Source organism: Falco punctatus (assembly GCF_963210335.1).
Source record: "Falco punctatus genome assembly, chromosome: 3".
Classification (NCBI taxonomy): Eukaryota; Metazoa; Chordata; class Aves; order Falconiformes; family Falconidae; genus Falco; species Falco punctatus.
In genome coordinates this window covers 110,026,162-110,052,883 of record NC_137582.1, presented here as the reverse complement: position 1 = coordinate 110,052,883, position 26,722 = coordinate 110,026,162, and the positions used below count along the sequence as shown (strand labels likewise).

Genomic DNA, 26,722 nt, shown 5'->3' with positions numbered 1-26,722 from the left:
CCCTCGCCCACCTGCACCCACCACCCTCAGGGAAGCCCCAGGCACCCCCAGCCGGGATGATGGTCCCAGCCTGGCTGTCAAACCCAGGGGCTTCTTTCTGGGGGCCCAAAAGCTTCCCCAAATCCCCAGCTCCATCTCCCTGTGTGTACAAACAACAGTCAGGCGCCTGTTCAGGGCGAGCAGCTGTTTATAGCTACCACACACTGCCCAGCTCGTGTTGCTGTTCCAGCTCCGAGGTCACCTCGTCCCCACTTGTCTCCTAACGACTCATGACTTGCGTTAACACACCTGCAGCGCCGGGGGCACACACAAACACACAGCTCATCCAGCAGCTCCTCGGGCCGCTGCCGATCACTGAGGGTACTCCCCGCCGCAGCATCCTGCGAGGAACGATGTTTAAAAAGTTTTTTAAAAGCTCTTAATGGTTATAAAAGCCGCCAGAGCACAGCTTAGGGAATTGGAGCCACGGAGGCGAGGAGCAGCCCTGTCGCTGATCCTCTGCGATGGGCTGTGTCTGCTCTGTCACGACATGCCACCCCCGCGTGCCCAGGGCACCCCAGCAGGCCGGGAGCCACCCACCGCGGTCACAGATCGCCACCTAGTGGTGACAGGCTGCTAGGTGGCCCTCACCCATGAAGCTCCAGGAAAGCAGGAATTAAAAAGCCCACTTTTTCACCCCCCAAGCCGGCTGGTTTTGCACAGGGAGTGAGATTTGGGGGTAACGGAGAGCGGGCAAAGGCACAGCTCAGAGCCCCTCTCCCAGCAGACCCCACAGTAGCTTGGGCTTGCTTTGGGCAGGCAGGCCGAAATCTGGCCTTAGGGGGCAACAGATTGCTAAAAGGAAGTTTTACGCATTTTGGGGCTGCCTGCTTTCCAGCCAGCCACCTGCACCTGCGCCAAGTCACGGCAGCGCACAGCTGCCATCCCTGCAGGGCCTCTCACGCCACCTGGCCCCGCACGCCCACCTGAGGGGGTCTGCCCGCACAGAGGCCGCACTTCAGGCAGCATTAACAGCTGTCGGCCCTGCGGACCTGCGGGGAGCACAGGGCCGGCCCATCCCCTGCGGCCGCCATCATGGCAACTGCCCGACGCCTCGGCCCGCCGGCACGCCTAGGGCTGCGGGCAACCCCGGAGCGGGAACGAGAGCCCTTAGGGGTACACAGCATGGCGGAACAGAGCCCCTCGCCCCTCAGGGAGCCGCAAGAGCCGCACCAGGAGTCCCCGCCGCCCAGCCGCCCCGCACTGTCATGGCGACACGCCTGAGGGGAGCGCGGGAGGGCGGGGAGGGGGCGGGGCCACGGCGCAGCGCGCAGGCGTAGTTCGCGCCCCGCGCGTGGCCGCGCATGCGCGGCGGGGCGGCCGGTGGGCGGGGGAGGGCGACGCCGCTTCCGCCCGGCGCCAAGATGGCGGCGCCCTTTGTCTGGTCCGTGTCACGGTGAGCGCTGCGGGCGGCGGTGTGAGGCCCCCGCCGGGCCCGGCATGGCAGGTAGCGGCTTGGGGGGGCGGGGGGCTGTCCGGGGGGGTGGCTGGAGGGCCTGGGGAGGGGGCTTTGGAGAGTTAGGGGGGCTGGGAGGGGAAAGGGGCTGCGGCCCAGCTCGCTGCCTGGGGGTTCCCCCCTAAAAAGGAGCCGTTTTGAGGGGCGCCCGGGTGTGCGGCCCCCGGTGTTCTGAGGGCAGGCTGCGTGGGGGTCCTGCCGTCCCCTGAGCAGCGCGGGGGGCGGCTGTGGCAGCCCTTCTGCCCCCGGATTTGTGTGCCCCACTCCCTGTGACCCCCCTCAGGCGCAGAGGCCTAGGGCGGCTGCGCTGAGGGGAACGGGGGGCTGCTAGCACTCGGCAGGGCCCTCGCCAGCCCCCCCTCACCAGCATGGCCCTGTCCAGGGGGGGTGTCCCCCCACGGAGCTGTGGGGTGCTCTGGGGGGAGGTCAGGAGTGAAGCCCTGTGCCCCCCACGCGTGGGGCAGCCACCGCCCCCTCAGGACACGGTCAGGCGTCTCGGGGGGATGCAGCACTGACAGCCAGCGCTGTGCAGGGCGAGTCTCCTCATGCCACACGAGCTGTCTACCTGCGTGTCAAGGACGTTGCTGGCAGAAGAGTGGAGAAAACTTCAAAGCTTCGTGCAGCAGCTCAAGGAAAAAAGGGTTTTTCTCATCTTCTGGCATCATTTTTGCTGTGGTGACAGCCTGTACTGGCTGTACGTGCCCTCTGCGGGTGTCGCTTCTTGGGCACGTTTCATGGACAAGCCACGTTTCCCTCATTGCATTTCTGCGTCAGAAGCTTCCGCTGAAATTTCAGGCATGGGGCAGCGTTCCAAAGGCAGGGTATTTCAAGGAAGGTGAAGGTTTTGTAGTTCATCATCCGGGTGCCGCAGGAATGGGCGGTTTTCACGGCAGAGCTCAAGGTCTGGCGATGCCTCAGCGGCCGTGCTGGCTCCCCGCCTGCTGCAGCCCAGGGCTCCAGTTACCTGCGGGCAGCCCTGCCTGCACAGCCGCGTCAGGAGCTGCACGAGCGCATCCATGGGACTGAAAACTAAACAACCAAGGGGTCTGTGGGGGGCCTGATCACTGAGAGGTGTCCAGAGTGTCTCTGCTCACCTTTCTCCTTGTGTCTTTCTTCTTTTAGCTCCTTCTCACCGTGTTTTTTTCATGCCTGTCATCACTTGTCGTTATTTTTCCCTTCCTTACAGCCGAATGTGAACTTGCCTCCTGGTTTTGCTGCTGACCACAGACTCTGGAGTCTATCTGTTTTGTAATTTGTCTTATTAGTATATCTGTACCTTGAATGCTCTTGTCATATCAGCTCTTAACTTTATTTTTTTAACTAAAAATGTTGCAGAATCAGTTACTGGAAATGAGGACAGACAGCTCTTCACAGAGACTGAAAGGATTAGGGCTGCTTTGTTCCCCAAGCTGACACAGAAGAAGGGAGATGACGGTAGGCAGAAAGTAAACCCCCTCTTCCTTTTTATCGTCTCACCATAAGAAGGGATGGCTGGATGGTGACAGCATTGAAAGGCAATGTTTAAACTAGGTTTTTCCGATTTATCGAGTCCTTTTAATAGGTAGCTGCTTGGGTGGCAGGTATAGGAAGAGGTTAATGTCATTAATAAGTGAGAGAGTATAACGGAGCTCATGTGGGAAGCTCCCTCGGACTGTAGCCACTGTGTTTATCTCTGTGAGCACGTGCAGCAGGCATGGGTGTTCTCATAACAAAGCTTTTCCATGATTAATTGGGTAATGAGAGACTCGACAGCTGCACTGGGGAGAGGCTGGGATGGGAAATGACAGGGTGAAATTGAGGGGTGCCCAGTCCTGGGTCAGTGATGTCGGACCTTAGTGCCTTCGACATGGGAGATCTGGGTTTTAAAATGGAGCTTTTTGTCCCGTTTCTCCAAGGATGGCTGCGTAGAGACTGACTTGAGTACCAGGAAGGGGGAAAGCTCTGGAGGAGAGCCGCAACTGTCTTGCGTGCAGACTTGGTCCTCTGGATATCTCCGCTCCTCGCAGCGCAGGGGTGAGTTCAGGCACCGATCCTGGCTTATCTTTGTTTTTCAGGCAAGGAGCATTTGACACGCGTCCTCAGACAGCACCTTAAACAGCTGACAGCGATGGATTCGCACTAAAGGGAGCTAATTTATTTAGAGGTCAGGTGGACCAGCAATGCCTGACTTGGCATTTACCCTCCCTGCATCCATCCCCAGATCCATCCCTATTTCGGCGCATCCCGTTCGGTCAGGGATGGAGGCGGATCTCAGCACCAGAACCACGAACTGGCTGTGCCCACCTGGTGGCAAGGAACCAGGGTGGCATTCTGAGTGCACCGTGGGTTTTTTGATCCAGATATTTGGGATTTTTAAGGCTTGAGTCAGGGATTTTAGTGTGCAAGGTGATTTCAGCTGCTGGGGGGACGCTGGGCACAGCGTTTGGGTGTGAGGGCAATATGCAGCTCATCCGAGCTATTGCCCCGCTGCCTGCGCTTGCTTTGACAGAGCTGTAATGTGACGTTACGGAGAAAACCACAGAAAAGGTGGAAGTTTTTTGGAGTTGAATTTCTTGGGATTTTGCTTCCTTTGCAAAGCGGAGGCGAGTCCAGTCAGGGAGTGATAAAAATCATCATTCAGATGCAAAGTGCCTCCTACAAATTATGGAAAATAGCCTTTTAAAGCATCGAACCATCGTGATTTCTCAGGTCCTGCCACGCAGAGCTTTCTGAGCCTGGAAGGCAGTGGTGGTTGTGTTGCTGGGAAAATCTTCCCCTATTTTTCCAGAGCTTCCTTTACAGACCTTAGTGTCATGCGTGTGCGGGGGTTTAGACAGATTTTGATACAAATACTGATTTTTCTGGCTCTCAAGGGATGTATTTTGGGACACGCTTTGGGTGTTGGTTAAAAAGTACCCCACGTTTTGGAAAGCTGGGGAGAAGTGGTGGTGAGTTAATTGCAAAGACAAATAGTGATTTTGGGGAGCAAAACTTTTTCTCTCTGTGTGTGACCTGATGCTGTCAGGTGTCTGGGCTTCTCATCTCCACTGAGAATGATTTTGGAAGCCAGATCAGTCCTTGGGCAGGTCTTTCACCGAGCACGGTGCTAGCACTCGCAGCAGACAGGAGGAGGCTCCCTCCGCTCGCCTGCTGTGCTTGTGCAGGGCTCCCAGGGATCCAGAGGATCCAGAGGCAGGGACATGCTCGTGGCTGCCTGGAAGCAACCTGGGTTTGTGGATCCAAACCGGTTGCCCTTCCCCAGCTTGGGATTCTCTGGGCTGTTTTTAAGAGCTGATGAAGTGGAAAAGCAGCTACTGTGAGCTGGAAACCTTCAGGGAGGCACTGAGCATCGACTGAACATCGAAACCACGAGTGCTTCCCTGGCCATAACTTTGCTTCTCCCAGCATCCGGAGCTTTAAGGACTTTAGCTGGACTTTCATTGCCTAGCAAGCAATGAAATGATCCCTTCAGCCCTCCTGGAATCATTTTTGGAAAACGTAGCTGTTTGAAAACCCTTCATTCTCTACCCTGCGCCCTGCAGGTACAGCCCAGGAGAAAACCCAGCTTCTGGCGGCAGATCAAGCTCATGGTGCCCTTCAACCTTTGCTTATGAGGACCTGCTTGAAAAATGGGCTTTCACCGTGTTCCCAGCAGTCTGCAGCATTCCTCAGCCAAAGTCGGGCTTCAAGCAGGGAAAACTCCCTCCAAACACATGATAAAAAAATAAAAATCCCTCAGTATTGTGACGTGAGCACCTGAAGTGGTCAGGAGCTTGAAGATTCTGATGAACACTTTCTGTGCTGTGCAACAGGAGCGGTGGCACCACCTGCTCACCCAAGGAGTGATGGCACTCGTGTTTTTGGAGGCAGCAGGGATCCTGCTTGCAGCTTGGGCCGGTTGAAGAGCAATAAGTGTATTTTAAATGCTGTTAGGATGGCAAAAAATATATTGACTGTTAATCAACTCTTGCTCCAGCCCTGTGGTGGCATTGCAGCTGTTACAGGAAAGATTTTTGGGTCATATTTGGTGGGGGAGACAGGCGGCTGTAGCAAGGAGCTGAAATTAAGCTTTTTGGGCTGCGTTTTTTAACTAACAGGGCAGGGTTGTGGTTGATCCAGGGCTTTGTGATCTGTCCTGCTTCATGGCCCTTTCTGACACGGTGTCGGGGTTTGTTTTTCTCCCCCCACAGCCATGGATTTCCCCCAACACAGCAAGCAAGTCCTGGAACAGCTGAACCAGCAGCGGCAGCTGGGTTTGCTGTGTGACTGCACCTTCGTGGTGGACGGCATCGACTTCAAGGCCCACAAAGCCGTGCTGGCAGCCTGCAGCGAGTATTTCAGGATGCTCTTCGTTGACCAGAAGGACGTGGTGCACCTCGACATCAGCAACGCGGCAGGTAGGAAGAGGGTTGCCTGACAGCCCTCTGAGCTGCTTAAACAAAGCAGTTTGGTGCCCAGGGTTCGAGGGAGGCTCATCACCCTGTTGTTTCATGCGCTTTGAGCTTTTCAAAATTCCGAGTGGTGAGAGCTTATTTCTGGTTGCATCACCTCCCTTGCAGGCCTGGGCCAGGTTTTGGAGTTCATGTACACGGCTAAGCTAAGCCTAAACTCCGACAACGTGGAAGACGTGCTGGCCGTGGCGGGTTTCCTGCAGATGCAGGAGATCGTCAGCGCTTGCCACGCTCTCAAGTCCCTCGCTGTGCCGGCAGTAAGCCCCACCGAGAGCCAGCAGCCCCCTGCCCAGATCGGTACGTAGCATCCCCTCATCCAAGGATTCTCAAAATCACCCCACAAAGCAGCCACGTGCTCTGGCCACCATCCAGACCCACATCCTGGGTGCATCTGGTGCGCGATGATGTCTGGATGGGGTTTGATTGCCCCTGTGTGGCACCGGCCGTTGAAGAGCTGAAGCTTCCTTGAATCCGTATGGGATTTGGGAACCCTTCTGGCAGCCGTTGAGGTGCCCCTGCATGGGCAGCCGAAGCTGGATCGCTCTTCCCTTGCAGGGGCCGACAAGGCGACCGTCAAGGACAAGGCGTCGGTGACAGAAGCACTGGGTGACCTTGACAAAACCAAACCAGTTCCTCCCGACGCGGAGGGGAAGGAAGAGACACCCACTGCCACAGCAGCTCACCCCGAGGCGCAGGTGGAGCAGCTGGGTGGCCAAGAAGGTGAGCCACCAAGGGATGACACCCAAAATCCCGCTGTTACCTACCCCAACACACTGTCCTGCTGCCATACTCTGCTGTGTGGAGCCTGCGTGTCTCCCCACGCGTGCCTGAGACCTTCTGTTGTTTGTAGGGGCTGATGCTGCCATCCAGGATGGCTCCAACGCCAATTTTCCCAGCCACCGGCAGCCAGCGGAGAGCGTCACCGGCAGTGGCAGTGCCGCAGCAAAGGGCAGCGTCTCTCAGGGTGCCGAAACAGGAGGTGTGTTCGTGAGCGAGGGCGGTGGCCGGGATTTGCTGTCTGCCCATTCCCTTCAGCAGGGCTGAAACAAAGCTGGGCAAGGCTTGAACCCTTGTTTTCCATGGAATTAATTTTGTTAGCGTGAGTTTTGCTGTGCAAGCGCTCTCTCCTGCGAGTCGCAGAGTCCACAGCAGCAGTTTTGACGGGGCAGAGCTAGGAGAGGGTGAGAAATGCTCCTCTGTCTGTACAGGGTTGGGGATTTTAGGGCTAATAATCTGCAAATCCCAGCTGACTCCAGGCAGAGCTCTGAGCACCTGTGTCAAGCGATGGAGTTCCCAGGATTTCCCCGGGCACGGTAGGGCAGGTCTAATCCCCGTTGCCTTAAGCCCAGGCTTAGAGTTAGGAAATGCAGGTGGGGTTTGTGTCTCGAGTGCTGCTCCCAATTTTTCACAACCTATTTTTTAACTGCCTACAGAGATGGAGCTGGAAGGGAAGGAGGAAGAGGGGGAGATGACGGCCGAGGAGGAAGAGGAGACTAAAATCCCCAAGGAAGGGCAGCCCCAGCTGGAGAATGGAGAAAATGCTGAAGATAACGAATCGGGGAGCACCGACTCCGGGCAGGAAAACTCGGGTGAAACCCGTCTGCTGCGTTCCGGTACTTACAGTGACAGGACTGAGTCGAAAGCCTATGGCTCTGTCACGCACAAGTGTGAGGTGAGGCCGGCCACCACCCGAGCGGCGTCTCCTGTCCCCTGGGGACACCGGGTGTCACCAGCCTGTCTCTCTCTGTCCCCAGGACTGCGGCAAGGAGTTCACCCACACCGGTAACTTCAAGCGGCACATCCGTATCCACACCGGCGAGAAACCCTTCTCCTGCAGGGAGTGTAACAAAGCCTTCTCCGACCCAGCTGCGTGCAAAGCCCATGAGAAGACGCACAGGTACGGCGATGCAGGGGACCAAGAGGTGCCACCAGGCCAAGTGGGGTGGAGAAATGCTTGTGACGGTGCTGGTGGCCGGCTGAGGGTGTGAGCAAGAGGCCAGTACGGCGGCCAGCACCGCTCTGCCTCTCGTGCTGGTCTGGCGGGCTCGGCGCTGTGGGGTTGGAGGCTCCCAGCAGCTCGTTTGGATGGCACCAGGCATGAAAAGACGCTGGCCGTGCCTAAAAAAGTGCGGCTTTTACCGCAAAAGACCAAACCCTTGCAAAATCCATTGGCATGTTGGAGTGGTCAGGAGAAGACCTGTGTTTCTGCCCATCCTTCCCTTTTGCATTGCTTCAAGACATCCCATGGGATCCAGACGGGTCTAGCTGGGGTGGCGGAGCTCGGAGCGGCGCGGTGAGAGCTCGGCACACCAGTTCTTCCCCCCGACGTGATGGCCCCATCTCCTCCATCAGCCCCTTGAAGCCCTACGGCTGCGAGGAGTGTGGGAAGAGCTACCGCCTCATCAGCCTGCTGAACCTCCACAAGAAACGGCACACGGGAGAGGCCAAATACCGCTGTGACGACTGCGGCAAGCTCTTCACCACCTCTGGCAACCTGAAACGGCACCAGCTGGTCCACAGTGGGGAGAAACCGTACCAGTGCGACTACTGCGGGCGCTCCTTCTCCGATCCCACCTCGAAAATGCGGCACCTGGAGACCCACGACACCGACAAGGAGCACAAGTGTCCCCACTGCGACAAGAAATTCAACCAGGTGAGTTGGGCGAGGGGAAGAGCCGGACCCGCGGCTGTTTGTGTCCCTCCGGGGCAGGGGGGAGATGGGGTGATGGGGGCCGGGGGCTGTCTGCATCCCTCTGTCTGTCCCCAGGTGGGGAACTTGAAGGCTCACTTGAAGATTCACATCGCGGATGGGCCCCTCAAGTGCCGGGAGTGCGGCAAACAGTTCACCACTTCAGGTACCACGGGGTTGGTAGGTGGTGAGGTCCCAGCGATGGAGGTTTGGCTGCCTGGGGGGGCACAGGGACCGCTCCGGGCGGGGGTGGGGGGTGGGGGTGCGTTTGGAGCCAGAGAAAGGAGTTCATCCTGGGCACGGGAGGGTTTCAACCTCTTTGCTGTGTTGCCACAGTTGTGGTGCATAAATTTGTCCTCCTCTACGGGCCCACCTCTACGGTGGGATTGCACCCCGGGGTGCTCCGGGAAGGAGCCCTTGGTCCAGCCTGTGGGGACAGGGATGTCCCCTCCCCTCTCCTCACACCGCTGCGGAGCTGGAGGGGTCTGGATGAGCCCAACAGCATCTCTCCATCCCCAGATGCCTGTTCTGGCTGTCCCCACCCCCACGTTACTGCCTGATCCTCGCCTCTGGCCGAGGTGCAGCCCCCGCTCCATAAACAGCGACAGGCTTTCCCAAGGGAGCCACCTGGGTGCGCGGAAGGAGGGAGGGAGGGTGCTGGTGTCCCCGTGTCCCCTGGCTGAGCCCCGTGTGCCCTGGCTGAGCCCCATCTGCTCTCAGGAAACCTGAAGCGGCACCTCCGGATCCACAGCGGGGAGAAACCCTACGTCTGCGTCCACTGCCAGCGCCAATTCGCCGACCCTGGCGCGCTGCAGCGGCACGTCCGCATCCACACCGGTAGGGACACAGCTCTGCTCTTTCCCAAGGGCTTTTGGGGAGATTTTTGAGATAATTTTTTTATATCAATTCCCTGCCCACCTTTCCCTTTTCTCCCACAGGAGAGAAGCCGTGCCAGTGCTTGATCTGTGGGAAGGCCTTCACCCAAGCGAGCTCCCTCATCGCCCACGTGCGCCAGCACACGGGGGAGAAGCCCTACGTCTGCGAACGCTGCGGCAAGAGGTGAGGGGCCGCTCGTCAGTTTTAGAGGGGCTCTGGAGGTTCCAGGGTGTCATTGCTGGGGAGGGGGCTGGCGGTGACCACCGTGTCCCCCCGCCCCAGGTTCGTGCAGTCGAGCCAACTGGCCAACCACATCCGGCACCATGACAATATCCGACCCCACAAATGCACCGTCTGCAACAAAGCCTTCGTCAACGTGGGCGATCTCTCCAAACATATCATTATCCACACCGGTGGGTACCGCCAGGGCTCCCAACAGCCCCCCAAACCATTTAACTGCCCTCTCCCCAAATCTTTAACAACCCCCCTCCCCAAATTCCTCATCTCGTTCCCAGGGGAGAAGCCGTTCCTGTGCGACAAGTGCGGCCGAGGTTTCAACCGGGTGGACAACCTGCGTTCCCACGTGAAGACGGTGCATCAGGGCAAGGCCGGCATCAAAATCCTCGAGCCGGAGGAAGGTGACGAGGTCAACATCGTCACGGTGGCTTCCGATGACATGGTGACGCTGGCCACCGAGGCGCTGGCGGCCACCGCTGTCACACAGCTTACAGGTGAGCCAGGGGGTCCTGGGAGCCATCCCCAAAGGGACGTTAAACCATGGGGAGCGGCTTGCAGTGTCCCCAAAGGGACGTTAGTCCAACGGGGAGCGGCTTGGGGGTCCCAAGAGCCCCTCCCAAAGGAGCCTGGAGGTTTATCCATGGGGTGCAGCAGCCATTGCTGTGGCTCGAGGCTGGGAAATGCGGTGGCCTGCCTGGAGCCCCTTCCTAAACACTGTGCTGGGCAAAATCCAGCGTCCTGCTCCAGCCAGGATGTGCCCCCCACATGTCCTTGCCCCCCACTCACCATCCCCACCCCCCACCCCCCTTCTCTCCCCCTGCAGTGGTGCCGGTAGCCGCCGCCGTGACGGCGGACGAGACCGAAGCACTTAAAGCCGAGATCACCAAAGCAGTGAAGCAAGTGCAAGAAGCAGGTGAGAAAGGGACGGGGAAGGGGAGGGGGGCGGCTGCCTCCTTGCCCCGCCACCCCCATCCACCCCAGGGTGTGTGTCCCCCCCCTCTTTCCCCTCGCAGACCCCAACACCCAGATCCTCTACGCCTGCGATTCCTGTGGGGAAAAATTCCTGGATGCCACGAGCCTGGCGCAGCACGTCCGCATCCACACGGCCCAAGCCCTCGTCATGTTCCAGGCTGACACAGACTTTTACCAGCAATACGGAACTGCCGCCGCCTGGCAAACGGAGCAGGTCATTCCCGCCGGAGAACTCCTCTTCCGAACTCGGGATGGTCCCCCCGAGACCCCCGCCACCCCCCTGGCTCCCCAGCCCACAGCCGGGGAGGGTCAGCCGCCCCCCGAGTGAACTCCCCCTCGCCTTTATTTAAAAGACAGCTGCTTGGAAATGGTGTAAAAAGTGTATTTCTGGAAGGAGAGAGATGGAATAAATTGCAATATTTTCTAACGGCTGATGCTCGGGGGTGGGGGATGGGACACAGCACAGGCATGTTGTGCCCTGCCCCCCCACCCTGTGATGCTTTGGGTCTGGTCTTGCTGTGAGGGGAAGGAGCTGGAGCCCATCTGGGATTACTGAAATACTTGTTTAATTGCTAACAAGGGTGAGATACGTCGAAAATCGAGCCGAGAAAGGGAAAAAAGGTGGTTCAGGATTTGCACCCCCCAAGAGCAGCTGGGGCAGGTTTGGGGTAAAGGGGGAGAGCCCCTGGCCCTGCTCCCCCAGGCTGAGGGCAGGGGATGGCCTGGTTTGGGTTAAAAGAAGGACAAAAAGGTGCTGCTGGTGCTGCAGGATGAAGATAGGGGTGAGTAGCTCAGTCCCAGGGCTCTGGGGCTGCGGCTGGGGCCAAGGGACCCCGTGGGGTGAAGGGGCTGGATCTGGGCTCCTCCTGGGGCAGGACAAGGGGCACAAACCCCCCCGGCGGTCAGTGCCCTGGGGTGGGTGACAGACACGCACCCACACCTCCTCTACCTGCTGGCATAAATTCCCTAAAAATGGTCTTTTTGCCCCAAAGGCCACCTCCAAAAACCAATTTTGCTCTCCTGGCCTCCACTCACAGGCAGGATGGGGCCCCTCAAGCCCCCCAGCATCCCTGTGGCCATTGCTGGGGCTGGGGGTTCAGGCCCAATCCTGGCTCCAGCCGTACGGCCGCGGCACAGACACACAGACAGCAACTGCCCAGTCCGGGGGCAGCTGAGGGTCCCACCCCAGCTGCTCCCGCGGCAGAGGGTCCAGACACGCCCCCACCCACCCCATTTTCTCCTAAATCTGCTTCCTTACCGTATCCTCTTGATTTAACCCACTCGCACCAGCGCTGGTGGTTAACTGAGGGTTTCGGTGGCTCCCACCGGCGCTGCTTCCCTCCTGCGGTTTTGGGTGGAAAAGCAGTGAAAAAGGCAAAGTCTGGCTCCTGTTTTTTTAAAAGGCTGGTGAATATCATAATTCAGGGATTATTTTTTGTTGTTGTTGGCACGTACCAAAATCAACAGCAGAGCAAAAAATTTCAGCTTTGGTTTTCAACAAATACTAACAACACGAAAGGGAAAATAAACAGAGATTTGATTTAGTCTGGTAAAATTACCTTTTTTGTTGTTTGTTTTTTTTGTTTTTTTTTTTTTTTTTTAAACAAGAGACTGGTGCTGACTCCTGGGGGAGCCCCCACACCTCCTTCTGCTCTCCCCCCCCATCCCGAGCGGCCGAGGGACGAGATCCGGGCGCCGAGGTGTTTTGTATTTTTTAATAAAGTTTGTAATCCAATGGACACACAAAACAAAACTGCGCTGCGAAAAAAACAGTTCCATAAATTAATAAGTGTTAGGGAAGGCGAAGGGGGGAAGGGGGGGGGGTCGAAAGTCTTTTGTACAAGTGTATAACACTTCCACAGCTCATGAGACGAGGGGGGGGCATGTTTAAATGAAGCGCACTTACAAATGAGTGACAATACAAAGTCTGAGTATGAAAATAAGATTTTCTCTGAAAACACATTTTTGGCACAGATTAAAAAAAAATGTATGTTGTGGGGATTTGATTTTTTTTTTTTAAAGTCAGTATTATATATATTTATATATATTATATATATATTTATATATACACACACCCACTGAGTTCTGCATATCCCACCAGGAAGGAAAATAGCTCTCCCTTTTGTTTTTTTTGTTGGTTTTTTTTTTGTTTTGTATTTTCTTTTTTTTTTTTTTCAGTGTAAACTGTACATCCCAGATGAAGAGAAGACGGCTGCAGCAGGGGCAAGTGGAGGAGAGGAAGGTTCACATCCAGAAAAAAATAAAACAAAACCAAAACAAAACAAAAAAACCAACCAATAAAATAAAAGTAAAAAAAGATAATGTGTGAAATGATCCTTGACCCACAAATTTCAGCAGAAGTCCCCAGGTCCTGCGTTTAGTCCACGGCGCGTGTTAATGTGTGTCAAGACATCCAGAACGTCACAGCGTGTCTCCAACTGTGCAAAGGTCCGAGTCACTAATTTAGTGCAAAGGCAGTTCAGGTTCTTTTTTATTTTTTTCCTTTTTTTTTTGTTAAAAAAAATAAGCCATCCTTTATCTTTTCCCCAAAAGGAGGCACAGAAACCCAATACCAGTCCGCCTGCTGAGTGCATCAGTTGTCCGTAAGCTAAAGCAATATGTAAACATACAAGGTAGCGGAACCACTACCCAGCAACAGTTTGATCGAGGCCAGTTAGGGCAGGAGGCTGGTAGTCTGGCAGCATTTTCTTGTTTCATTACTTTCTCTCTCTCTCTTTTTATTTATTTTTATTTTAATTTTTTTTTGTGGTTTTTGTGGGCTTTTTTTTTTTTTTTTTTTTTTTTTTTTGCTGCAGGGCCTTGGAAAAAAAAAATAATAAAGAGTCAGTAACTGGTAAACAGCTCATACCGACGCGATGACAATCATCAGGTGAGGAGAGATGTTGGAGATGCTGGCAAGGAGGTCCGGGGCTAGGCGGGACAGGTGGCTTTCCGAAAATTCGCAGGGTGGGAAGATCTGCAGAACATAGGCAGGCTGCAAGGCAGAAACGGGACACAGATCAGACACAAACCAGGGCCATCGGGGCCTACAGTGTTTGAAAACAGGACAAAGGGCCTGGGTTTGGGGCACTTAAATGCGCATAAACCAGAGCAATTAGGCAAAAAAGGACACACTGTGCCCCAATGGTGGGGAGTTTTTCCACGCCAGGGACATAAGAGCTGGCTGGTTTACTGGGAAAGGCAGAAAAATTCCCGTTAATTATCATTTCAGCGGTTGCTCTGAGTGCTGACCGCTCATTCCGGGTTTTTTTACATCCAGGGAACAGATTAAATTTGATTTAATGCAGCAACACATCTGAAATAAATGCTCCACACTGCCAAACTCCAATCTTTTGTAGTTACAGGGCCAAGAGCAAGGAAACACCAGGTGTTCTGGAAGTGTTCTGGAAAAATCATGGTATGATACGAGGAAGAACCAAGGACTCTACTTGGAACAGAGGGGAAAAAAAAAAAAGGAAAAAAAAAAAAAAGGTTGGAAAATGGGTTTGTTTTGTTTTCAGCCAACTATGTAGGGCTGTGAACAAACTGAACGTATGTCTGGGGTTTTCTTGGGCTTTGTGGTTCATCTTCAGTAATTAAATCAATTATACCAGTGTTTTGATTGGTGATGTGAAGATGCCAGCACAGTAAACAGGAGGGGGTGTGTTTTAACAGTAAAAACAAGCCAGCTCAATGACAATCTTAAGCAAAGGGCCAAGGTGGAAGGCTGTCCGCCCGTTTATCTATCGATTTAATTTATCCGCGGTGTTTCAAGGCTTTTCCTGCCAATACCTGATTAGAGCCGGGGTTGGGAACGTTGATGATGCCTGCAGCTTGCTTAGCCTGCAGGTAGCTGATGAACGCAGCCTTCAGTGACTCAGTCTGATTCACTACATCTTCCTGATCCCGGCCACAAGGCAAGGCCAGTAACAGGCAGTAATCGCTCTCCACCTGCGAAGAAAATACAGTAATTAAGTCAAATGTAAGTCAGGAAGGGGCCTGTTCCCAGCAAACATTATCTGCAGTGGAAAATCCTCTCTTTGAACTCCTTCAAAGTTACAAAAGACTTGCTGAAAGCTCAGCCAGCCCAGGAGATGGTGAAAAGGCCTGAAAGCTACTCATTTCCAACCCGAATTCCACTTTCCACCTTACTCAGACGTGTTGGAGCCAGCAGGATTTCGTTCCAGAGCTGAGGGATGGGTGACTTCAAAGGTTTCCCAGCCCCACCGTTCCCTTTTGTGTGAATGCAGAGGAAAACTTATTGCTCGTGACTTGCAACCCACACTGGGACAAAGGAATCGCACAGCTACCACCAGAACCCCAAAATAACGTGACAAAAGCAACGAAAGCCGAGGTTTCCAGGAGAAGCGGCGTGAGTTTTGGTTACACAGCTGCTAAGAGCAGCCCCGTTTTCAGCACATGAGTGTCAGCCCTTCCCAAACACACATCCTCGCCCCATCCCAACCCCTCACCATCATTCTCCGTGCGACACCCTCCAGCTGCGAAGCCTCCAGTCGCATGCGCTGAGCGATTCTCAGCGGCGGTCCTCCCTCCGGTGCCGGCAGGGACCGGTGCGCCAAGACGTTATTACCAGAGACGAAATGGAGCTGAACAGCAGCCGTGTCGTTTTTTAGAGCCAAAAGGCCCTGCCAGACAATCGGGTATTTCTGGAAAGAGAGGGAGCAGAAATTATTAAATGCAAATGAAGGAGAGGGGGACCTTAAATCCCATCTGAGCTGCTCGTTTGCCTCCAATACTTCCACAATTAAGACACCGCTGCTTTGCTTTAAGGACTCCGTACAGACATACCATCTGATTACCCCTTGTACACTGGGGGTTAAGTCCTGCTCAATCAGTTAATTCAGTCCTTTTTCTTCCAGCTGGCTTAGCCTGGGTGGCTCTCCTCATCATAACATCAGAGCACTTCCCCATCTTTCCGCCTCCCACATAGCACAAGGCAGAGGGGGGCTGTTATCAAACGCCGTTTTCTCTTTTACAAAGGGGAAAATTGAGAAACAAGCAGCAGCAGGAGAGTTGCTCAAGGTTATATGGGAAATACTCAAGAGCTGAACGCAATGCTCGATTCCTCATGAGTGCCTTGCTATCTCCCCCCTTTTCCTCAGTCTCTAGGCTTTGGGAGAGTGGTTTTTTCCTTTTTTCTTTAACTATCAGTCTTTCCTGACCGTGAAAAAAACCTTCCCAAGAAACAGCCGACTGTAAAAATGACGCAGCACTGCCTGCCTGAGCCTGCCGGCTGTTTGAAGCAGTAAGTAACCAGAGAAGCAGGCTGCTCTGCACTGAGTGCCTTGTCGTGAGGCGCTCATAAATGCCATGTAAACATGAACATGGCTAAAATTCACCGGGGACAGGAACAGCCCGGAAAGCAGACAGACCATCCATCACTTTCTCTGCATCTGATGCAAGAGAGGTCAAATTTTGGTGCCAGAGGTGAGACGAGCTACGCAGAACCCAGTTATTTCTTCCCAGATGAGGAGCGCGAGGCTGCTCAGCCAGGAGAAGACGACAGAGCAATACTTACTGTCAGAAGCTGAACCATATCCACAGGTCTCTGCGCAACGGGGTGAGGAGACGGCTCTTGTTTGAGAGTGGACTGGGGCTCAGGGCGATTGAGGGGCAGCCCTGGCGGTGCTCCGGGACCCGACGTCGTGGGGATAAAGATGGATTGCTTGGGAACCGCCTGAGGTTGGTGCGGTGATGGAAGCTCCTGTTTCATTGAAATGGCGACAGGCGAAGGGTAGGAGGTCTGGCCCGTGTCCGCTTGTGCCCTCTGAAGGTGGACGTGAGGGTCTATCTGTGCCGCATGCCTATTTACAGTGGGGTGGTGACTCTGTTCGGGTCCTCCTGCTGGCGGGCCCTTGGGATCCTGGGGGATCTGAGGAGTCTTGCTGCGTACTGGCTGGCTGGGGTGTGAGTGTTCGCCCTCCGGCAGACCCTGGGAAGTGGGCGGTGGGGGGGAGGGGGGAAAGGAAAGGTTTTAGGCTGTGGGCGTATCAGAACTTGTTAATTCAACAATAAGGCTGCCAGGACACCATCGGATTGCTGGCAGAGACATCTGTGTCTCCACGCCACAGCACTAGCCCTGCTGCGGTGGTGCTGGGACACGCCGCCCCTTCCAAGGCCACCCCACCAGCCTCTCACACCCGAGAGCTGAGACCACATCCCCTGAATCCTGCCCCAAGCCCAGCCCTTAGCCACACCAACCATCCCAGGATGCCGGACCTACGCGCCACCTCGATGCTGACAGTTCTCCCCCCCGACACCTCTATGTCTAGAAACCCGTAGGCAGCTTCGCACCTTCTGGTTTGCGTCCTAGAGTAGTTAACGAAACAGGTTATTTTAGCTTCCTCTAATGCCGAGCAGCATTCCAACCCCATTTCCCAAACAAAAATACCTCTTCTTGTGCTATGAACTTAAGTAGGGCTTGGAGACTAACCACAGAGCGCTAAACTCAGCTCCTGTGGCCATGCAGAGCCGCGCCAGGGTTGCAATTAGCTTGAAGCGCTCCAGATTTCAGGTAGAAGGAGGAAAAAAGGGTTTTATTTCTCACCTGAGATGGGGTCATGCTCCGGGAAGGCAGCCCGATCGGTGAGGCACCCGGGAACTGAGGATGCCCGAGCTGTGCCGCTGTATGGTAATTCCTCATGTCGCCATACACAGACCGATAATCATGAAAGGAGCTCCCCGTGGGGTGCATGATCTGTACCCCATGCGGTACCACCACCGGCTGCGTCAAAGGCAGTCCAGGCAGCTGGCTGCTGGAGGGGACGCTGAGGAGCCGGGGCTCGCTGTGAGGAGAGTGTGCCATCTTGCCTTCAGAGGATTTTGGCGTCTCTTTTCCCGGCTGCGGGGTCTTACTGACGGGGGGAGTTTTCACAGCCCCTTCAGGAGTTCGGGATTGTCTCGTTTCCGAGTGGTGCTCGCCCACGGTGGCCATGTGCGGGTGCATCATCATCCTCACATCCCGGGGGACGTTGTACTGGTCGAGCCTGATGCTCGTGGGGTGCATGCGGTAATCCGGCTGCATCACCAGCACGTCGGACTGAACGGAGGCTGGTCCTCGGCACACCGTGGTGTGGTGGTAGTGCATCTCCTCCTCAGGGGGATGCTGAGAAGACAGAGGAGGCATCACTATGTCTCGTATCGGAGCTGGCTGGGGCGTGCTGGATCGCTGAGGTTTGATCTCTATCTGGGGTTGCAGAGCAGCTCTGGGGGAGTGGAGCGCTTCCGGGCGGATGCCGTAAGGGATGCCGGAGAGAGGAGGGGTGTTCATCCTCACCTCGCCTTGGGACAGATGGCCCAGGGACACAGTCTGCGTTACGCTGTGAGGGGGCATGATAACAGATTGCTCGGGATGCATGCTGGATATGTACTGAGGAACGGGAATTCCAGGCGCCAGCATGACTGGGGTACTGCTCGATAAAGCCGGAGATGAGGTACTGCCGGGGTGACAAGCCCGGGGGAATGGCGACGGTGAGTGCCCGCTAGTACGCGGCGAGTGCGGCTCCTGTTTGGTGACCCCCAAGTGGGAAATAGCCCGGTCAGTTGGGGTGCTGGGTCCCGAGCTGACGTGGTTTGCTTCTGGATGCATTTTCCCAGAGAGGGAAGGGTGGTGAGGACTGACTCCAGGACTCAAGTTGGAGGGTTGCAGAGCCTTGGTCTCCACTTTCAGAGCAGCTGGATCAGACAGTTTTTTGTTCACAACCATCTGGTTATGGACGAGTACAGGTGGAGTGTTTACAGTCTGTGTGAGGACTTTACCAGGCTGAGACGCCGGAGTCTGGACAGAAAGGTGGGACGAGTCGGACTTCTCCAGTGCTGTGCGCTCTTGTTTCACGGAGGAGATGACAGGCGACGTATTATAAGGCTGTGTTCCTAGTACCAAAGAAGAATGGGTGGAAACAGTCCCGTAGCCCGCTGAGGTCTGGGAGCCTTTCGGCGTTGGCTGAGATGGTGTGATAGGTTCCTGTTTAATCTGAGACTTGGATACAGACTGCTGAAACTCTATGTCGACAGCACTGGCTGGGGGAATCTGGCTGATCTTGGCACTAATTCGCTGAGGGCCTTCTGTCTTCTGTCCCGAGTAACTCAGCAGCACTACACCTTCCGAGGTGTTCACCCGCAGCCCCGGACTGGACCCAGTCTCTACCGGCCGCTCCTCGATAATAGACATGGATCCCGGATGAAACCTACTGTTATCATTTGTGCTTGACCTCTGCTTAAATTTTGGCGAGGGGGCATTGACGAGACATGTCTGGGTTTGGGGAGCTTGCTTCACCAAGGTGATCCTTGGAGCCTCCTCCAGATCCACGCTGTGGGGCATCCTGCTTATAACAGAAGTGGCTTTGGGAGCAATCACAGTACTTATCTTTTCCTTCTCACTGAACACCGGCGCTTCTCCCACCGGTGGGTCCAAGGCGTTGGTGACGGGGACTGCTGGTTTCTCCTCCGGAACCGGCTTTATGGCCTCTACCGCGGGGTGGAGGGGTGCCTCCTCCAAACAAGGCGCGCTCACCGGCTCAGCGTGCGTCGTCGTCACGTGCGTGGAGGTTATGCTCGTCGCCGAGACATACTTGGGCTCCATGAGTATCTTCCGCAAAGTGCTGGAGTTTGTATCGATATCCGACGCCTTCGTGTCTGGTGGGAGAGCGGGAGGGGGTGTGGAACGGGCACGGGGTTCCTCGTGCCTTACCATCCACTCCGGCACCTTGGCAGTGCCGGAGTGAAGGGGGACGATCGCGGCGGGCACCGGCGTGGGCAGCTTGGCTGCCGGCGCTGCCGAAGGGACAGCAGGAAGGGCTGCGTTTGGGGCACTCGGTGGTGTGATGGGCGCGTTCTCCATGGGCGAACGTATCTTGAACGCGCTCTGACTCCCCTCATCCAGGGGAAGCGGTGGGGCGGCCAGGTCCAGAGGAGCTGGAGCAGGTGCTTTCGGAGAGGTGCTGCTCTCAGCGACAGCTTCATGCGCAGCCACGTCAGTGGCTGCAGCCTTGTTGGTGTCGGCAGCACTTGGCTCTACAGGCGCCTGAGCCGCAGGTTTAGTTTGCTTTTCCTCCTTCAAGGCTTCTTCGGGTTTTGTCTTTACTTCATTGGCGGGGGGTGATTTGCTCTGCACCCTCTCCGGCTCAAAGGTGTTGACTTCAGCGGTGTCACCCTTTCTGCCTGTGCTCCTTTTGCGTCTCTGCCGTGTGGTTTTCTGACGACCCTTTTCCTTCCGAGAAACTTCAGCCTCCTGCAAGGTCTCAGCCTCCTGTGCAGAGTTGGAAGATTCGCTGAAGCTGACTTCAGCCTCCTTGCTCTCCGTCTCCACCGCTGACGGGGCAGAGCTGGGAACCGGCTGCACCGCAGGCTCGACGGCAGCCTCCGTTTCTAGGATGTTATTCACTGCCTGATCCGTCTCAGGCTCCATCTCCTCCCGAGGTGACGGTAACACCAAGGGCTCTGTGGGGATTTCAGTTTCTGATTCAGCAGGATACGTTGGGGGTGCAGGAAAGCTTTCTGTCTCCCCAGAAATATCGTTGATGATGGAGCCGATGGCTGCTGCCAGCTCCGTTTCACTGGCCTGATGGGCGGGCTTGTCTCCCTCTTCCTCCTGACGAACTTCAGGCACGTCTGCTGTCGGCTCTTTGTAGGCAGCAATTGACGGAGGAGTTTCGGTGAGTTTTGCAATATTCTCCACGGCCTGCTCAAGCTCAATCTGTTTTGCTAACTGGGCAGCTTCAGGGGACTGCTTTGGTTCCCGCACCACCTCTTTTTCTGTCTCTGGGAACGAATCTTCTACCTCACTCTTAGCAAAATGGGGTGGCAAGATGTCTTCTTTTGGGGGGCTTTTCATTTTGGCTGGTGACACTGCCACCGGCTCTGCCTCCTCCTCGGTTGGCCGCAAGGCGCCCTTGACTTCATCCACATTGAGGCGTATTTCTACATTTTTGAGACAAACGGATGCTTTATCTACGACAGTTTTGGTATTTTTATACCTTCCCCTTTTGGATTTCGTAACCTTTTCTGGCACCGGCTTTTTCTCAATGATCTCAACTGCGGGGATTTCTAGCTGGTTTTTCTCTGCATCCAGTTCTTTCCTATCACGTTTCTGCTCGCTCGCTGCTGGCTCTTTCTCAGCCGCTTTTGCTTTATTGCTGTTGTCACCGACGCTTGATTCCTGACCACTTCTTTCAGCAGCATCTTCAGATTCAGCCGAGGTATCGGCTTTTGGTTCGTTTTTCCCTTTCTTCCCCTGCTGGCTGCTAGCAGCTGATGAGTGACTGTGTGTTAGCTTCTGGGATCTAGGAGACCTCCAACCTTCTGCAGGCTTAGGAGCTTCCACAGCATCTTTCGTTTCAGCCTCCTCAGCCTCTTGCTGTACCGGTTCTGTCTTTATGGGAGAGATGTCCTCCTCTGGCTTACGGCGGGTTTTCGGAGGTCTTCCCCTCCTCGGGGTCGTAGGGACAGTTGTCACCGTTTCCTGCGGTTCCTTTTCCCCTCTCTTCCTGGTGGATCTGGTGAACTCCATGGAGTCCTTCACCGGAGACGGGCCCTCATTGTCCCCCGTGGTAGCATAGACTGACCTGACGTTTCTGCGCCTGGTCCGACCTATTGGCAAGCTCGGCTCCACATTTTCTGGCTCGGCAGCAGAACTAGGGGATTTAGCAGCATTCCTCGAAACCTTCTCCGCCTCCACCTTCAATTCAGAAAGCTTCTGCGTCTCTCCACGAGGAGAGCTTGACCTTTTGAGTTTTTCACGGTCAATTCTTTCGCTCTTCCTCGTGACAGGCTTTTCTGTGACATTGGCTGCAGCCGACTGCACGGGAGTTTTGGAGCGTTTACTTTTGTAGGACTTTTTGTCTTTTACAACAACTGGAGGTTCGACTTCCATATCATTGTCAGAAACGGGCGGCAGGACCTCAGCAGCTGCCTCCACCTTTTGACTTGCACTGGCATCAGCGTTGCCAGAAGGCAGAGGATTTTCTTCTTTAGGTTCAGCAGCTTCATCGGACTTCTGAACTAGCTTGGGCGGAGGTGGAATCAACTGGACAGCTTCGGGTTCTGGATCTACACTGTCTGCTTGGGAAAACGAAGCTCCGGGAGTAGGAGGCTTGGTATCCAAGTATGATGGATGCTCTGTTGCCACAGCATCTTCCTCCGGTGCCAGGGCTGTAGCAACAACTTCTTTACTAGCTTCTATGACTGGCGGGGGTTCGGTTTGCTCAGGTGGTTCAATTTTGACAGGAGCAGCAAGTTCAGGAAAAGGTTTTTGTTCCTCTGCTGCAGAAGCAGGTTCAGATGTTTTTTCTTCTTTTACAGAAGCTGCTTCCACCACTACCTTTTCATTCACTACCTTCTCAGAAGCGACTGGCGCTGGTTCCTGCGGCAGGACAGCGACTGAAGAGGGACAGACTACAGAGGAAGTTTTATGTTCTGGTTCTTTACTATCAGGAACCACTTCTGGAGTTTTTGGCCGGTTTTCTTTATCTTCCTGTTTTTCCACTTCTTTTGGTTTCTGATCTTTCTCCTTTTCTTTCTGCTGCATTCGTGTCAGTTCAATAAATCTGCTGTGGAAAAGAACCACCGGTTCTTGCACCAAATCAGCAGCACTATTAGTCCCATCGGAGGAAGACTGTCTCCCATACAATCGACCAGAAATGAAGTCGAGATCGTCATCTTTTCTCTCTAAATGCTGCAGGCGCTTGGAGTCCTGTTCAAAGATTGAACTATGCAAAAACCGAGAAGCAAACAGTTCCTGTCTCTCTTGTTCTTCCTCTTTATGATCTTCTTTCTTATCATCCAGTTTTCCACCTTCTGAATCGGTTCTGATTTTTTTCTTTTTCATGTACCAAGATGGAATAGGTCTCGGAGCCGAGTCAACCTTCTCTTTGTCTTTATTGTTTCTAAAACTAGCAAATCTTGAATCCCAGTCTAGAAAGGACCAGTTTTCTTCTCTAGAGGAAGAGAGAGATTTAGCTCTTTCCAGCAAGGCCTTTGTGTCTGGCGTGATTGTCTTGTCCAACGCAAAAGAGTAAAATTTGTTTCTTTCTAAGGAACTTGACAACCTTTCCTCTCTTTCACGTAACTTCTCTTCTCTGTCCCTTAATAAAAAAGACAACCTGGAACTCTCTAACAAGGATGAGGCTTTTGGGGAGTGGGGCTTGTTTTCACTGTCATCATCTGAATCTGAAGGCACCTCCCCAGGTTCCAGGTCTCGGACAGACCGCTTGCGTATGCTGTCTCTTTTGACGATGCTGCTTGGAAAGCTGATATCAACTCTACCAGGCTCCGGCTTCACTTGTGTTTCCCACCTACTCGAGTCATCTTCAGAACTCAGCACGGATAGTTTTATTTTAGCCATTTCTGCCATCTGCTCCCTTCTGCTGGAATCATAAGGATTAAATTTCAGCGAGTCCTCCCTCACAGTCATGTTGGAGTACGAAAGACCCTTTTCCTCTATTTTAGGTGACTCTTTGGTTTCCTTTAATGGCATTAGCCTTGGAGAATCGAGTGTGTCGTCATCTTCGTGGAAAGGGAAGTGTCTGATGCTAGGGGAACACGACGTCCTTTCAGAGTCTTCACTCACCTGACGAGAACTTCTGTAGTTTCTTTCTCTTTTAGTGCTAATTTCAAAGTCGAACTGGTCAGTCTTTTTCCTTTTACTTGGCGGAGAGTCATCCGTGACGTCTTGTGGAGGTTTTCCCACCTCGTGGACCAAGCTCCGCCTTTCGTATTCATCCACATCTTTCTTTGGACTGCCAAACTTCTCAGACTTTGCTATCTCCATTTCCAGCTGCTGTTTTAACCTCCGACTTTGCTCCATTTGTTTCCTGTAGCTTTGCGTGTGGTCGATGTCAATGCCAATCTTCTCTTCCGTATCAGCTGACTGAGGTTTCTCTTGGCCAAGTTTATGGTCAGGTGTGTCTTCAGGAAGACCGGAGTAATTCTTCCTTGTGTCCTCTCTCTCTGTTCCTTGATCGTCCAGTAGCTGTACCTGTTTATGCTGGGGTTTTACCGGGTTCAATTTTTTAGAAGAGAGTTCCTGAACTTCCACTGGTTCGTCAGCTGCCTCCATTAGCCTCGCCTGCAGATCTAGGGTGGGACGCATGCCAATCCCACCAACATTAAGAGTCTCCTGAATTTCTTTGGGACTAGTAACAGGAATAAGTCTTTCCAGTTTGAGTTTTTTAGATTCCCTTTTAAGCATCTCCTTCCTCAGGGGTTTCCTCTCCAATTCTCCTTCCCTTAACATTGTCGCTTCTCTAGACGAAGCTGTCGAATCAAGCTGCTTTTTCAAAACCATGCGTGCATCTTCCTCATCTTGGCTGCTTCTTTTTACTTCCAGTTTTTGCCTGTCAGGCTTCGGATTTGCATCAGCAAAACGTCTTTTACGAGCCTCCAACTTGTCTAAATCTACTGCGTTGGCCCCCTCAGAAGTCTGCTCCGTCTTCAAGTGCTTTTTGGGTTTCAGTTTTCCCTCCTTATCCACCACTTCTATGTGACTGGCAAGGGCTTTCTCTTTTTGTACCTTGGTTCTGACAGGTTCCAGTTTAGACTGATCAGACTTGGTTTGCTCAGCTTGAGATGTCTGTGTTTTTTGTTCAAGAAGCGGGGCCTTCATAGTGTCATTATCAAGCTTTGCTCTCAGTTTCTCCAAAGCGGGCTGATCAATAACTTTCCCTTCCTTTTCTTTTACTCGGGTCAACACAACACAGGGCATTAGATCCAGGCGGTTTTTAGCTGTCCCTTCTTTGTCACCTCTCTCTTTATTTTGTTTACTGTTGCCTTTCAGTTTTTCAGGGCTAGGCTCTCTCTCATTCTCTTGATCCGTTTCGGAAGACTGAGAGCTGGGGGAATGGATTTTTGCTTTCCGTTTTTGCTTATCCGTTTTCTCCTTTTCTAGTTTTTCTGGCTTTTCCTTTCTCACCAAGCGTTTCTCCTTGTCAACCCTCTCCTGCTCGAAAGCACGCTCCTTCTCTGTTTTTTCGTTTTTTGCATAACGTTCCACACGGGCTTTGTCAAGCTTGTCGTATCGGGGAGGAGACAGAGAGCTGCAGCTGCCGCTGCGATCTGATGACCTGCTGTAAATCCTCCTCTCCGAATCGCTCTGCAGCCTTTCCGACTGCGAGGGAGACGCTCCAGGGCTCTGCGGACGCCTGGAGTGTGTCGGACTCTGGCTCCGTTCAATTGGCCTCCGTTCGTGGTCTCTGTCCCGATCGGATTCAAACCGTTCCCTCTCCCTCTCTCTCTCCCGTTGCCTGTAACTGTACTCCCTTATGTCTTGCTCATACGGATCGCCCCTGTAATCCCTGTACTCGCGTGGGTCGTCATAGTATCGTGGGTCATAGTAGTCGCCTTGGTAGGGATCCCACTCCGCATAAAACTCTCTGCCTCGAGCTGGGTATTCTCGCCGAGGATCTTCAGGATACGTCCCCGGAGTCCGAACAGTCTCGTAGTAAGTACGATCAGGGGCATATTCGTAAGATCCTCTTCTTTCATCTCTGCTAAATATAAGAATAAACAGGTCAGTTTTCCTTCTCAACCAATGCACTACACCATCATGCTCTTTGCTATGTCGGGGAATGATTTTATGATAATTTCTCGATACATGCATAAAGGCAACTGTACACAGCTGCATACAGAGACTTAACAACAAGGAACCAGCGCACAGTGGATGAAATGCTTTGTTAGCTTATCAAATACCATCTGCAGTTAATTGGTCATTTTGGGACAGCTCTGCCGAGTATCTTTTCACCACACTCGCTGCTTCATTTCTGCCAAATTCAAGTACTGCATTAAGTTCAGGTAAAACCTACACAGCACCTGTGCACCCACGCAGGCTGTCACGGTGAAGACCACCCCATCTCAAGAACCTGAAACCTACCTCTGAAAACATGAGTCAAATCACAATTCAAGGTTGGAACCTCTCCATTACTAAGCAGTAAAGTAATAATATTTTTTAAAAAAAAATCCTAAACCCTGCAAGTGATCATTTTATTCCAAAATTAGCTCTTTTGTGCATGTGACATGCTGACATTGCCTATCTACAGTAAGACCAAGTCAACAAAAAAACATGAGGTTCTTTCTGATATCAGGTGAATTCATGGGAAGCATTCAGCAAAGTCAGTCAAGCAATTAACATTATTATCTCAGTACCTCCAAACTGCAAAAATAAGCCATTTATACCACTGAACACGCCTTTTTAGCAGAGGGGTGGCACAGAGCTGGCGCTCCAGTTCTCCAGTATTACGGAGTGTTTTGCACACTATTTTACATACGTTTATTTGGCTTCACAGTTTATGTTTTATGTTAAAAGCTGACAGCTTCCACCTTTTAAGAAATGTACAAAATTGAAAAAGAACACAAAGAAACAAAACATGGAAGACAAAACCCTCATTCTGCAAGCAAAGTGGGAAGTCGTGAATGGCAGCTGTGAAGTTAAAAAAAATCAGTCACGGTTTTTGTTTGGGGTTTTTTGTAGGTTTTTTTTCCTTTGGGTCCTATTCAGTCTGGCTCCAACTATAACCTAAGATAACCTAGTTAGTGGAGATCTTAGCATCATTGCAAGGGAGCATAAACTGCCAGGAAGAGCTCAGAGGAAGACCAGAACATGCAAAATTACAAGACTCACTGCAGAGCTCACTCAATCACTCTGCGATTCATTACTCCCAAGTATCTCGTAAAGACTATGTGAGCATAGTGACAGAAAACGAAAACCAAGACTAATGTGTACCCAAGTATCACACTGTTCTAGAAATCAGCATTCTACTCAGAATTGTTTCACAGCAAAGACAAGCCCGGCTGACTCCTGTGCATTAGAAGACATCCGATAATGCACTTCTCTTTTCTGAATTTGGTGTAATCAGAGGAAATTATTACCGACTGCTTGCTGGTGTATCACAACATCTGGCAAGGACTGCGGAATGCACTCATTTATTTCGATTATGCAAATCCTGATTGGCAATTTCCAAACCCTTCTCACTTTTAAATTTGGTAGTTTTGCATATATGTTAGACCAATCCA

The 26,722-nt window shown here is 53.3% G+C and overlaps 2 protein-coding genes across 10 annotated transcripts in view; one reads left to right on the top strand and one right to left on the bottom strand.

The window, feature by feature from the left end:
* Positions 1-1,317: 1,317 nt before the first annotated feature.
* Positions 1,318-12,944, top strand: ZBTB17 (zinc finger and BTB domain containing 17). 5 transcript variants are annotated; one of them, XM_080378802.1, is made up of 17 exons: positions 1,318-1,486; positions 2,831-2,929; positions 3,550-3,638; positions 5,665-5,871; positions 6,034-6,222; positions 6,481-6,645; positions 6,776-6,904; positions 7,359-7,597; positions 7,680-7,822; positions 8,278-8,578; positions 8,693-8,780; positions 9,335-9,451; positions 9,553-9,673; positions 9,773-9,903; positions 10,006-10,221; positions 10,551-10,640; positions 10,741-12,944. In XM_080378802.1, the coding sequence occupies exons 4-17, from the start codon at positions 5,667-5,669 to the stop codon at positions 11,025-11,027; spliced, it is 2,421 nt and encodes an 806-aa protein (XP_080234928.1). In that variant the 5' UTR covers positions 1,318-1,486; positions 2,831-2,929; positions 3,550-3,638; positions 5,665-5,666; the 3' UTR covers positions 11,028-12,944. The 5 variants fall into 5 exon arrangements, with proteins under 5 accessions (XP_080234928.1, XP_080234930.1, XP_080234926.1 ...); XM_080378800.1 differs by lacking the exon at positions 3,550-3,638 and adding an exon at positions 3,391-3,508 and having other exon boundaries at positions 1,319-1,486; XM_080378801.1 differs by lacking the exon at positions 3,550-3,638 and adding an exon at positions 3,391-3,508 and having other exon boundaries at positions 1,397-1,435.
* A 490-nt stretch (positions 12,945-13,434) lies between these two features.
* SPEN (spen family transcriptional repressor) overlaps positions 13,435-26,722 on the bottom strand; it is a 70,488-nt gene continuing 57,200 nt past the window's right edge. For 3 of the 5 annotated variants that reach the window (XM_080378773.1, XM_080378771.1, XM_080378774.1), the window contains 5 exons: positions 17,268-25,203; positions 16,239-16,652; positions 15,172-15,366; positions 14,492-14,650; positions 13,435-13,694 (listed from right to left, as the gene is read on the bottom strand). In XM_080378773.1, coding sequence (XP_080234899.1) covers positions 13,563-13,694; positions 14,492-14,650; positions 15,172-15,366; positions 16,239-16,652; positions 17,268-25,203 — 8,836 coding nt within the window. In that variant the 3' untranslated portion in view covers positions 13,435-13,562. The remainder of the gene's footprint in view (positions 13,695-14,491; positions 14,651-15,171; positions 15,367-16,238; positions 16,653-17,267; positions 25,204-26,722) is intronic. The other 2 variants (XM_080378770.1, XM_080378772.1) reach the window with 1 other exon arrangement.